Source organism: Papaver somniferum, unplaced genomic scaffold, assembly GCF_003573695.1.
Source record: "Papaver somniferum cultivar HN1 unplaced genomic scaffold, ASM357369v1 unplaced-scaffold_81, whole genome shotgun sequence".
NCBI lineage: Eukaryota > Viridiplantae > Streptophyta > Magnoliopsida > Ranunculales > Papaveraceae > Papaver > Papaver somniferum.
The window spans coordinates 2267926-2279231 of NW_020651082.1; the positions used below are offsets into that span (position 1 = coordinate 2267926).

General features: G+C 37.2%; 3 protein-coding genes across 4 annotated transcripts; 2 read left to right on the top strand and 1 right to left on the bottom strand.

Moving 5' to 3' along the window:
* Nucleotides 1-241: 241 nt before the first annotated feature.
* On the top strand, nt 242-4507 carry LOC113345447. 2 transcript variants are annotated; one of them, XM_026589224.1, is made up of 3 exons: nt 242-2188; nt 2384-2847; nt 3948-4507. In XM_026589224.1, exon 1 carries the CDS (start codon nt 495-497, stop codon nt 2154-2156), a length of 1662 nt encoding a protein of 553 aa, XP_026445009.1. In that variant the 5' UTR covers nt 242-494; the 3' UTR covers nt 2157-2188; nt 2384-2847; nt 3948-4507. The 2 variants fall into 2 exon arrangements, with proteins under 2 accessions (XP_026445009.1, XP_026445010.1); XM_026589225.1 differs by having other exon boundaries at nt 242-2106.
* Nucleotides 4508-4731: 224 nt separating this feature from the next.
* LOC113345172 (heat shock factor-binding protein-like) lies at nt 4732-7333 on the top strand. The gene is made up of 5 exons (XM_026588989.1): nt 4732-4885; nt 5928-6014; nt 6499-6522; nt 6630-6672; nt 6867-7333. Exons 1-5 carry the CDS (start codon nt 4865-4867, stop codon nt 7007-7009), a joined length of 318 nt encoding a protein of 105 aa, XP_026444774.1. The 5' UTR covers nt 4732-4864; the 3' UTR covers nt 7010-7333.
* Nucleotides 7334-8383: 1050 nt separating this feature from the next.
* Nucleotides 8384-10926, bottom strand: LOC113345308 (protein ABCI12, chloroplastic). The gene is made up of 8 exons (XM_026589095.1): nt 10656-10926; nt 10439-10555; nt 10104-10340; nt 9752-9916; nt 9590-9665; nt 9441-9505; nt 8986-9143; nt 8384-8887 (listed from the first exon to the last, which is right to left on the bottom strand). Exons 1-7 carry the CDS (start codon nt 10788-10790, stop codon nt 8991-8993), a joined length of 948 nt encoding a protein of 315 aa, XP_026444880.1. The 5' UTR covers nt 10791-10926; the 3' UTR covers nt 8384-8887; nt 8986-8990.
* Between the last annotated feature and the right edge of the window lie 380 nt (nt 10927-11306).

An 11306-nucleotide genomic window follows, 5' to 3' on the forward strand; every position in this document is an offset into this window, starting at 1 on the left:
ATACATATCAATAACACATTCCTTTACATGGATTATATGTTCTACTCCCACCAGTACAGGGTCTTTATAATCTAACTCTAAAAGACAAACCTTTTAAATTACGATACTTAGGACACAAATAATGGTTTCCTAAACCAATAGATTTCCTAATCTATCCTTCTTTGTCCTACCTACCAACAGATTCCGGTATTTATATATAGGGGAAGCGGGCTTTAATTGTTTTAAACCAGAGAAGGTAGATTTCGAGGGTCTCCTTTTAATTTCTTAGAAGTATTTTAAGGGAAAATAAAATAAAAAGAATATAGGGTGTGAGCTACACGTGTGCGTAGTTGGAACTCATTTCTAGGGTGTAGGGATTTCTACTTCTTCCCCGATTTCATTTCTATTCAGAGTTTCTTCTTCTTCTTCTTCTTCAATTGAGAGCTAAAATTCGAGTTCTTGAATCTTCTATCCTATAACCGTGAGCTTAAATTGTTCAATATTTTCAGTCAGTTATGTCGATTTTGAGAAACGGGAAACGCTTAACAGTGGATGAAGAGCACAACAGTAAGAACAACAACAAGAAGAAAAGAGCAATAGTTAAAAAGATCGATGATGCTGGTTCACCATATCTCCCTGAGGAATTAATGGAAAACATTGTGATCAGATTACAAGCAAAGGGTCTATCCAGATTCAGCTGCGTCAGTAAGAAATGGTACAATTTTATTCTTAAAGATTCTAAATTTGCTGTTTCTCATTTTATTCAAAACTCTAAAAAATTAAACCTAATCTTTAATCTCCTCAACGTACCGGTATTAAGAGATACGAATGGCTCCAAGGAGGCTTATTTATTCAGTTTAGAAGAAGAAGAAGAAAAGGATAATGATCTTCTTAAGTATAAATTATTACCGGGCACAGGCTACCATGAGGTATATGAACTAGTTGGTTATTGTAATGGTTTAGCTTGTGTTAAGTTAGTGACTCAACCTACGGATTGTTACGGTGCAATACATGTCATTAACCCCACCAGAAACGAAGCACTTGCCCTCGCCTATATAACTCCTACCACTCAGGGGGGAGATAACTGCACCTATCTCTGTCATGGTTTTGGTTTTGATTCAACATCGCAGGAGTATAAGGCGGTACTAATTTTTACTAATTCAACGACTGCTGGTGATCAAGAGTTTGTTTGCATGGTTGTTGCACTGGGAGGAACTAATTCCTGGAGAAAGATAATTATTAGTGCTGATCAGATGTCACCATCTTCTCCTGATCGAACAACAACTTCCAAGGCTAATCGTAGGTCAGCCACCCTTTGCGGAGGTGGCCATCTTTTTTGGAGAGTAACTAATAGCACTGCATATAATGATGATGTTAGTACGATCGATATGTTGCTCTCGTTTGACATCCACACCGAGAAGATTCAGTTCATTCCACTCCCTACCGAATGTCGTCTGACCCCAATGACGACGACAACAAGGGATGAGCACCAATGTTTAGAAGTCGATCATCATCTTCTGGAGTTTAAAGGATACCTTTGTGTTGCACGTTCAGAGAAGATCATGATAAGCAGCAATGGTCATCATCATCATCATCTGGGTTATTCTTGTAATGGTCTGAGGAGTACTCTTTGTTGTTGTAGTTTTAAGGTTCAACTGTATATTCTAAAAGACAAGGTCAAGCAAGTATGGACCAAGGGGGAGACTTACGATCTACAGATTAAGGAGGAAGGCCTACAGCTACCAGCTCCCTTCTGTTGTTACCGTGACTCAACTACCACTTCCCCACCTACACGTATATCGAGTTTCTCTGATCAACTGTTATTATATTGGTTTGATGGGAAATGTCTTATGTTCTACAATTTACAAAGAAAGCAGTTCAAGGTGCTAGATCGCCCCAGCTCCCGTGCTATTTTTGAAACTAAGAAGAAAAATGGAGCCACCTCAGGCTGTAGTAATATTGGTAATGATGATAATTTTCATTTCCCCTACATGGATTATCAGCTACACGCTCAACCGGAGAACATGCTTTCTCTGAAAACCTTCATCGCTGGAGGAGAAACTAGAGAATTCTATAGTATCAGTGATTTTCAACAGTCTCTGGTAAATGATGAAAAAGAACCTGCAGGTTGGGTGAATACAAGAAGAGAATTAGTTGATTATCATGTTTTTTATTAGTTTAGTCCTACTATTCAACTTCCTTAATATGGGTCAGTTTTCGCATTCTGCGTACTTGTTGTTAAGTTTATTAATTTATGTATGTTTTCAGGCTTACTGAATGGCTTTGGATTTTGGTCTTTTGGCCTAATAAATTATTTTACTATTTATTTAGCAATGTCTTTATTACAACACCCGTCAAGTTTTTTTCCTCTTGTTGCTAACCTTTGGTTCTTGATCTTTAATAGGATGTTACGGGTACATTGATATTTTCATCTAATAGTCCTCTCATATACGAAACCGGACCAGTGGGATACTTATCTGGAGTATGCATGGATGTCCTCCAAATACATCCAAACTTGGGCACGAATGATTTGAATTCTTGCTCTAGGTTTTCAGATGCATGGGTCAATATGTTGGGAAGGATGTGTGCATTGTATGACATATGAAAGCTCTTCCCTGAGTATCTAGTTTGCTATTGAAGCGTTCAGATGTGTGCGTGTTCCACCTTGCCTTGAATAGGTTGGTTCAGTTAACCCACATCTGTTTGTATCTAGAAGAATCTGGTTACCCGGTGACGCTGGTCTTGAAGTTCCTGGAACAGTCCCATAGTGTGGATGTGGCCACCTTGGCGTGAAAAGTAGTACCTGTTTCACCTTTCATCACTTCAAAGCTGCATGTGTTTGAGCTTGGTGCGCGGCATCCCTGCCAGGTCTGCTTTTCCATGTCACTGTTTCCCTATCTTTCCTTTTCTCTTATATTTTAGTATCTTTCCTTCACTTACAGTGACAAGCCATCTTCTTATGTTCTGGTTCTCTCATGCTTAGAATTTCTGCAGGGTGAGTGGTGGTTAATGAATTCCGATGACATGAATTAGATTTGCTTAACATTCTGAGTAACATCATGTTGAAGAATTTACTCTCCCCGCGTCTTTACTTTATCCATCAAGAGCAAGTTTTTGGGTATGGAAGAAAATAGCTTGTCTAACATTCTGAGTAACATCATGTTACATGCTATCTCTTCCACCCAGCCTGTTTAGGATAATATGTAGATGATGTGGACGAGCTTCCTTGGTCACTTTTATTTTCAATAAACCATTTCAAATGAATTTTAACATTTGATATAATTAATGTATCTTTTAGATGCTTTAGATTGGTTCTGGCACATTAACTAGTGGCATCACTGGAACTTGATTTTCCATGGAGGGTTATGCTCATATTGTTACATCTTTGCCCATACTCAAGACTGAAGGCTATAATGACTCTGAAGACACCAAATTCATTATCACGTGAGCTAACAAAGACATGTTTTGGTAACAGAACTGCTGTCCAATATACCCTCACTCTAGTTTTGCTGGAGTCCAATATACTAAGAGTTATATATATGTGTGGGATGGAGTTGAATTAATGGCTTTATTTGCAACTACGTTAAGTTCATAAATAAGCATGCAACTTTTGCCAAGATTTATCCAAAAGAAAAACCTGAAAGTAACATTTCTTGTCTGTACTCTCTTTTTGCTTTTGTTCTTGTTGTTATTTTGAAAATAAGGTAGACACTGTATACACAATTAAGAACGAAAGTGCAGTACAGAGAGCTTGGTTTGTTAGTCATTTTGGAATCTAGATTCATTAACATGGTGCTTGCACTCTAATGTACAAATGCAAATATTAGAATCATGAGCTGATGATATATATCTGAGAAAAACTCCATCACTGTATTTGGCACTTTCTTGAGTAATGGACTCTTTTCTGAATGTCCCTCCGTAAACCAAGTCCAATCTAACTTTGCTATCATTCTGTTGTGGTCTTGCAGGTTGTTCCAATACATCCAAGGTGCTAATTCAAACAACTCTAGGATCTTCAGGAGTTCCAGCAGCAAACTTTGATGAAGATGGAAATGAATACGAGCTGAATGATGGAGAATCAGGATGTGCACTTGAGGATGGCTACAAAATGAGTACAAGCTATGGGAGAGGATGGGAGACCTGTATCCACTACACCCAACAGCAACTCCCCCAGAACTAAAATTTGAATTCCAGGCCGCTGATTATACCCCACCAATTTCTCTACAATCCAGAATTCAGAAGGAATCTGTTTGTGACGAGGAATCATGGGAAGAAGTAGATGGAAGAAATCAGAAGAGGCAAGCTACTAGCAATATGTGATTTTATTTATTTATTTGGTTAACGAGAAAAATTGTAAGTTACATGGTAAAATATTGATCAAGAATGTAAATGTTTGATGTTTAATTTTTAAGGCCTAGATGTTGGATTATGGCGGTAACTTTTGAGCTCAGATGTACTGTAGATTTTAGATGGTAAAATAATTTTGGGTCATTGTAAAATGTTGGATTATCCTGGGGAATTTAGATCTTTCGGCACATTTGGCACTATAGATCGTAATTTAGCTGATTTTCGGCAACCAAGGGGTAGACTTCTACCATATATATACGTTTTGGTTGATTGGATTACGGTCGTTGAGTTAATGGAAAAGTCCATACTTAATCGGGAGCATCCGACGGTTGATGTTTAAGGCTTACGGTCTCGAAGTATCCACCCGAGCGAACGCTATAAGATTTCCATCTTTTAACTTTATTTTTCTTTTCATTTTCAAAATTTAATTTCTTTTTCATTTTCAAATTGTATTCATCTGAAACGAGAGAACCAGACATTAACAGCTGAATGCAAAAAAAAAAAATCTGAAAATCGAAGATAAAATTTTCCTGGAAAAATGAAGAACGATACTCCTATGGTAATAATCATCCTGCATTTTCTTTTATCGTGTTTAGGTTTAATAATCTAGGGTTTTCTGATAGTGTAGATCTGCTTGTATAAACTTGATTATTTTTACCTTTTTTAGATGATTTTGTTGCGTTTATCCTGTTGGATCGATTTGGTTGGATGAGTTTCTGCGACGATTTTGTGATTTAAGACAAAAACCCTAACTGTTTAGGGTAGTGAAGTACATGATTTTTCTGCTTATTTAAGGGTTTTTAAGAATGCTTAGGTTTTTATCGAACTAAATCCTAATTGGCTATCATAATTTTCCTTAGAATTGGAGAAGTAGAATTGTTCTTGTTGACACAGAAAAGAAAAAGAAAAAGAAAAGACATAGAAGGGTTTGAAGGTTTGGAACAAGCCATGAAACTAGGGTTTTGTCTTGTAGGGTTAAATGCCTTTTGCAAACAGAAATGTTAGTTGTACTCCAGAGAGGCAAGAGAACCTAAGTGTGGAGTAGAACGACAGTTGCATTCACACACCTGTGTGTTTTGAGATATCAGTCACCAGTTCGGTTTGCTGTTATGATTGTGGTTCAATTCTTGTATCCATGATGATTATGCTGTAAGATTTATAAATGTAGATTCCAGTTTTTTTTTTTGCAACTAAGATTCAGTGTTATTCTTAACTGAAATTTGAAATGGAAGTGTGGAACATGCTATAAAACTAGGCTTGTTATCTATACGCTATATTAGCTTGTCATTAACCAATAGCCATGCATATTTCGTACCCTTTTGTAGATTCTTTCAGTCGTGTTGATACAGATAGCATAGCAAATTGTAAGAGACTCTTTTTCTTAAGGGATAAGGCTAGTAGTTCTCTCACACACCGGGGTGTTTGCCATTCCAGCTATGGATTTAAGCTTGATGTTCTACTTATGGTCCCGTTCTTGTATTCATGATGATCCTCTTTAGGATTCTAATTCTTTGGTTTATGTTTGTGTAAATGCAGATTCCATCTTCTCTTCGTAACTTGAATTTGTGTTATTCTTATTTCTTAAGTTGTTTGATTTTTAGGGTCAGCCTGGCTTTACTACACCTGGTGGAGTCGAGCATGAACCAGCTTCGGAAGGAACTCAAAGTCCCGCGGATATGACTGTATTTGTAAGTTCTTAACTGGTTTTCTTGTACAGGAATTCTTTGCTTGACAAAAATGAATGAGCATAATCACGATGTTCACTCTCAAGGGGGGTTTTCTGTTAACATGGTGGATGTGATTCTTCATATATGTGATAAGGAAACCTAGCTTTAGAATGAGAAAGTATTAGTTATCAGATTAAGTTATAAGCATGATCTTTTGCCCTCTGACTCTCTGAGAGAGTGCAATGACATTCAATGTATTGAGATTTACAAGTCATGTTTTAGTATCAATTTTGTGGGTACATTTGCTTTACACTGTATCTTGAAACTTTCTTACAAGTCTATGACCCTCTACAATGTAGAACATATATGCTCAGGTAGTTACATTGGAAATTGCTGAGACTAGATTGTGGCTTATTTCTGTTACGTGTTATTTGGTTATTTAGTTCTATAATTGTCAAAGACAGATAAGCTTGAGTCTGACTTAATCTCTCTTTTACTGTCTCAGGTTCAAAGCCTTCTTCAGCAGATGGTAAGTTGTCTTGCACACAGCACATTTTGAGATCTCTTCCATTACAAACCCTGGAATGGCAATTTTTTCATTGTGTATTCCTTTCTGATAAATTGTTGTCTTTGCAGCAATCTAGGTTTCAACAGATGTCTAACACCATTGTCTCAAAGAATATCCTTTTCCCACTATTTAGTTGTTGAACTTTTATTGCTGGTAGTTTTAACATGAGATTGTTATAGTTGTATTTTACATTTTATATCTTACATTTATTATAGTTGCCTACCTGTAAAATAGCAAATTTAAATCACTGCGTCTGATATCTATGTGATTAAGAACAGTTCTTGGTTTCCTTAACTTCTCTGCACTTGATGAGATGGGTAATCGAATAGATGAACTGGAGCAGAGCATCAATGAGCTTAGAACAGAGATGGGAGCTGAGGGTTCTCCTTCACCATTACCTGGGAATTCAAAGTCTGAAGCAGTCACGCCTGGTGATGAACCTAAATAGGTTCAGGTACATGGAACAGAGAAATGGGAGTCTGAGAGGAGTGGGGGTTGTAGTCTACTGGTTACTTTCCTTATCATGATTGGCCCGAGTTTATTCATACTGGTTTTTAGTATATTGACTTCATATGTGTCGTTAAGGATGTTTCTCTCTTATTGGTGTTTGATAGGCTAGATATTGCCGTTTGTATATGATAAGGATATTCATATTGGCTACTGAACCATCTGATTTTAACTCCTGAGTTGGGTCATTTTGAATGCAGTTTGGGTTTTCCTTTAAGAACCCAGAAGTGTTCTTCTTGATAAACTGACTAGCCAGTTTGCATCCCTATTTTTGAAATATGTTTTTGATTGATCCCCAAGTCTTTTTTTCTGCACAATGTTACATTGTGAATTTGAAAAAAAAGAGCTCAGCCTATTGTTTGCTGTCTGTTTTGATTAGCCCAATATTTTTCGGCTAGATATTGTCTTACAGTGGTAGGAAAATTGGTACTATATGGCTCCACTTAAATCATCTTTGTTTGTTTGTTATTGAACCTGGCACATCTAGAGGTGAAGTGGTCACTGACACTAGTATGGTGAAGGTTTGTTCCAAGAAACAAACGCATGAAAATAACGAGCGTGACCATGAATCTACCACGCTAACGCAAAATTTCTGGAATGGCCAAATCTCACCTCAGTTGGCACACAATAGCCATGTGAACCAAAAAAATGTACCTTGGAATCACAAATTACATTCGACTGAAAATTGCAGTGGTGTAAAATTGTCTCATAACCCAAAATTTCCACCTATCCCAAAAACTTCCTCACGAGCCAAAGTTAATCATTGTGATCCTATGTTCTATGCCCCCATGACAAAAATCTGCATCCGTATCATCTGTTTCCCGGTTCATACTAATCACTGTTGACTGCTATTCGAAAATAAATGAAAGACATCAATATTTGGGCCTCAAATTTGTTTGGAGGCCCAAAACTGAGCATCGTAACCCCAAACTCTCGTTGCAAGTCTCATTTGGTCGTAGCTGGCATTGGCAACTCCTCGTGAGTTGGCGACGACCCCGTTAACAGAAAGATTGTCGAGAGGTTCTTTTCCAAAATGTCATCATCATCTTCAACATCTACTACTACATGACATCCTCATCCTCATTAGTTTTTGAAGTTACTACTGCTGTGTTTGGAGACAAGGCTCTGCTCAGTAATATGTTGTTTCAAATGGTAATTACGGACTATGAAATGCCAGGAATGACAGGTTACAGCTTACTCAAAACAATTAAAGAAACTTTGTCGCTGAGAAACATTCCTGTCGTGGTAATGTCTTATGAGAATAAATTTTCAGATGAATGCAACATAACAAGTGCAACATAATGGGAGTGGTGATTGTGTGTTTTTTGCATCTGTTTGTTTCTTGAATTCCTGGTTTGAACCCAAATGGGGATGAAGCAATGCTTAAAAATTCCTCCAAACAGAACTCTGAGTCGAATTCTATTTTGACTAAAAGTTAGTTACAGAGCAATACTGAACAAATGCCAAATGGGGCTAAAATAATGCTTCCCACAAATTAAGTACAGAGATCTACAATTACTACATCTTCGTAGAGCTTCTGAGTATTCAACTAATTTTGTCACAGTAAAGAATCCCCTTCGCCGCTAGGTGCTAAATCCGACAGGACTAATCAAAAGTGAGATGCACTCACCACATGTGATGAATTATGTTACGTCCTCCATACAACATCCCCGTTCGCGCCTATATCAGTCCTGTGAATTCACACTCGGCACAACTATGGCTTGAAGGGATACGGTGCATATGGATGTTCAGATTGCCCACACCCACTTGAAATTGGATGTATCATTATACCAGCTTTTGGCAGATTTTTTTATGAGATATATAAAGATTTGCAGTTTAGTAAATGATCGGTACGAAAAATGTGGTTGCATACAAAAGTATTCTCTAGAAGGTGTGAGAATATAATAAAAAACTTACATGTATCAGATGAGGTAGTACTCAGACAAAATTGCGGCGCCAATAACACCACCGAGGAACAATAAGGAAACAAAATCGGCGAACCGAAACGATGAATTCCGTAGGAAGTAAATCTTATGAGTGTTTGCATCACCACGAAATCCTCTAACAATCATAGCCTGCAGTGCCAAATTTGGTTGATAAACAGGAATCCAGAGGCTGAAACAATTTCAAACAATTGGGCCAATCTAGCCAACGCTAATCCCCAAATTTGAACATTTGAAGAGCATATCAGGCAAAACTGTCTATTTGTGCAGGTATCATCTTGCAGGAAAATGCAATGAGACTAAACATTAACCCGTGGGAATATAATTCCACTTTCACATGGCACTTACACAGTCAACATACTGTGTAACTAGAAAGAAACTAAGAGGGGAATAACAACGCCTGGAATTTATAAAAGTAAAAATGTCTACCTGGGTGATCTGCTCCGCATGGCTGAAAATATTTTTGAAGATTCGACGTATGTATATGAAGAAAACTGCAAAAGTCAAGAATATATGTAAGGAACAAGATTATTTATGTGAAAAATTCATTGCTCCAGCATCAACCATAAAGAACTTACTTTCAACTGTTTCCATTATTGTCAAATGCTTCCAATTAATCCTTCGAGCTACAATCCCTAGCGCAGCATTACGGACCTACACAAAAAAGCATATGAACCCCATAAATATAGAACCATTGAGTTGATATAGTTTTTAACTATCTGCAGCTATATCTATCTTACCTCGTCAAAAACTAGACTGATGAACCTCAAGGAAAGAAGTAGGGTGAGGATTACTTCAGACACAGGAACACCAAGATGTGCTAAGGGAAGCATAAACCATCTTAAAGCGGCAGCAAGTTCCTCCGGTGTGGTTGTAGATAGACACAAACTTGCACTTTGGAAGATCTTTCATGAAAAGAGACCTAATTCAATTTTATTGTAATTTCAATGACTAAATGCGAAATGGAACTCAAGTCAGCTAAACAACTAGTGATATCTATCATGGAATACCTGATAAGAATTTAACGATATATAGCCTACTTTATTAAGGTAATGCAAGCAACGGATGTGCGGATAAGAAAAAGGAGTTTACAGTGAAGGTTAAACATGCGGATGTGCTTGCTACTGCCAATCCTTTCCTTGTAAGCTGCAACGGACCAAGCTTCATAACCAAATATGAATAACCTCCCAAAGAAGCTGGTATTTTAGACAATCCCATCATTGCAGGTGGTGGAGTTCTTGACTGAACAAGTGGAGGCACACCATCGGAACCCAAACCCAACATTATAAATAGGATCCCAGACAGCAATCCAACTCTTCCCAATTGATCCTACAACGCCAACACAATTGTTAATCAGTGGACAAACAATCCCAACACTCTCAAATGTTAAGTAACTAAAATGAGCTTAAAAAAGTAGAACAACATACCATCCAAACTTGGCGAGGGAGAATCCATATCGACAAAAGAGCTAAATATCCAACTAATCCGAATCGCATTACAATATGTGATCTTGCTGGTAATACAACAAGTGCCAATAACCACACCTATACACATTCATATCCAATTAACATAAAATATATTTTTAACAAGAATCAAATTTCCATTGAATGAACAAGAAAAGATGTTGAATAGTGAAGTTATTACCAATTTGATTCTAGGATCCACAGAATGCAAAAATGTGGTGGGAGATGAAACATACTGACAAATTGGACTAGAAGTAGCACTTGATATTAATCTGAAAACCTTTTCAGCTATATCTCCTTTGGGAATCCATTTCATCCATATATTACTTGTTTTATCACCATTATTATCATTCACTGAACAATAAACTTCAAATTTCCTTCTTTTAGTACTTTTCTGTACTACTACTTCATTAAGGGTTTTGTTTATCTTCCAGGAATACGGAGTTTTGAGGTATGAGTTTGAGTCAATTGACACAAACCCATGTTTAGATTTTAAGAAGATTAGGTTTTTAATAATTGGATTTGGGGATAGAATAGGAGAGGTCTGAGCTTTGATGAAATTCATGACTGAAATGGGTTCTTCATAAAATTGAGGAACAATTTGTAGAAAAGCTTTTGTCATGCGTACTTCACACGCTTCAATTATGTGATAACTCGGGGTTCCCGTGCCTACGTGCCGTGATCCACCTTATGACCCGCTCGGTTTACAAGCCTTAAATAGTCAAATACATAGTAATGTGAAAAAGTTTAAATGTTATGTAATGGTCGAGAAAGTCGAACATGTTTGAGGGATGATATGAAAATGCTTATTCCATTGTTTGATTTTTCTTTC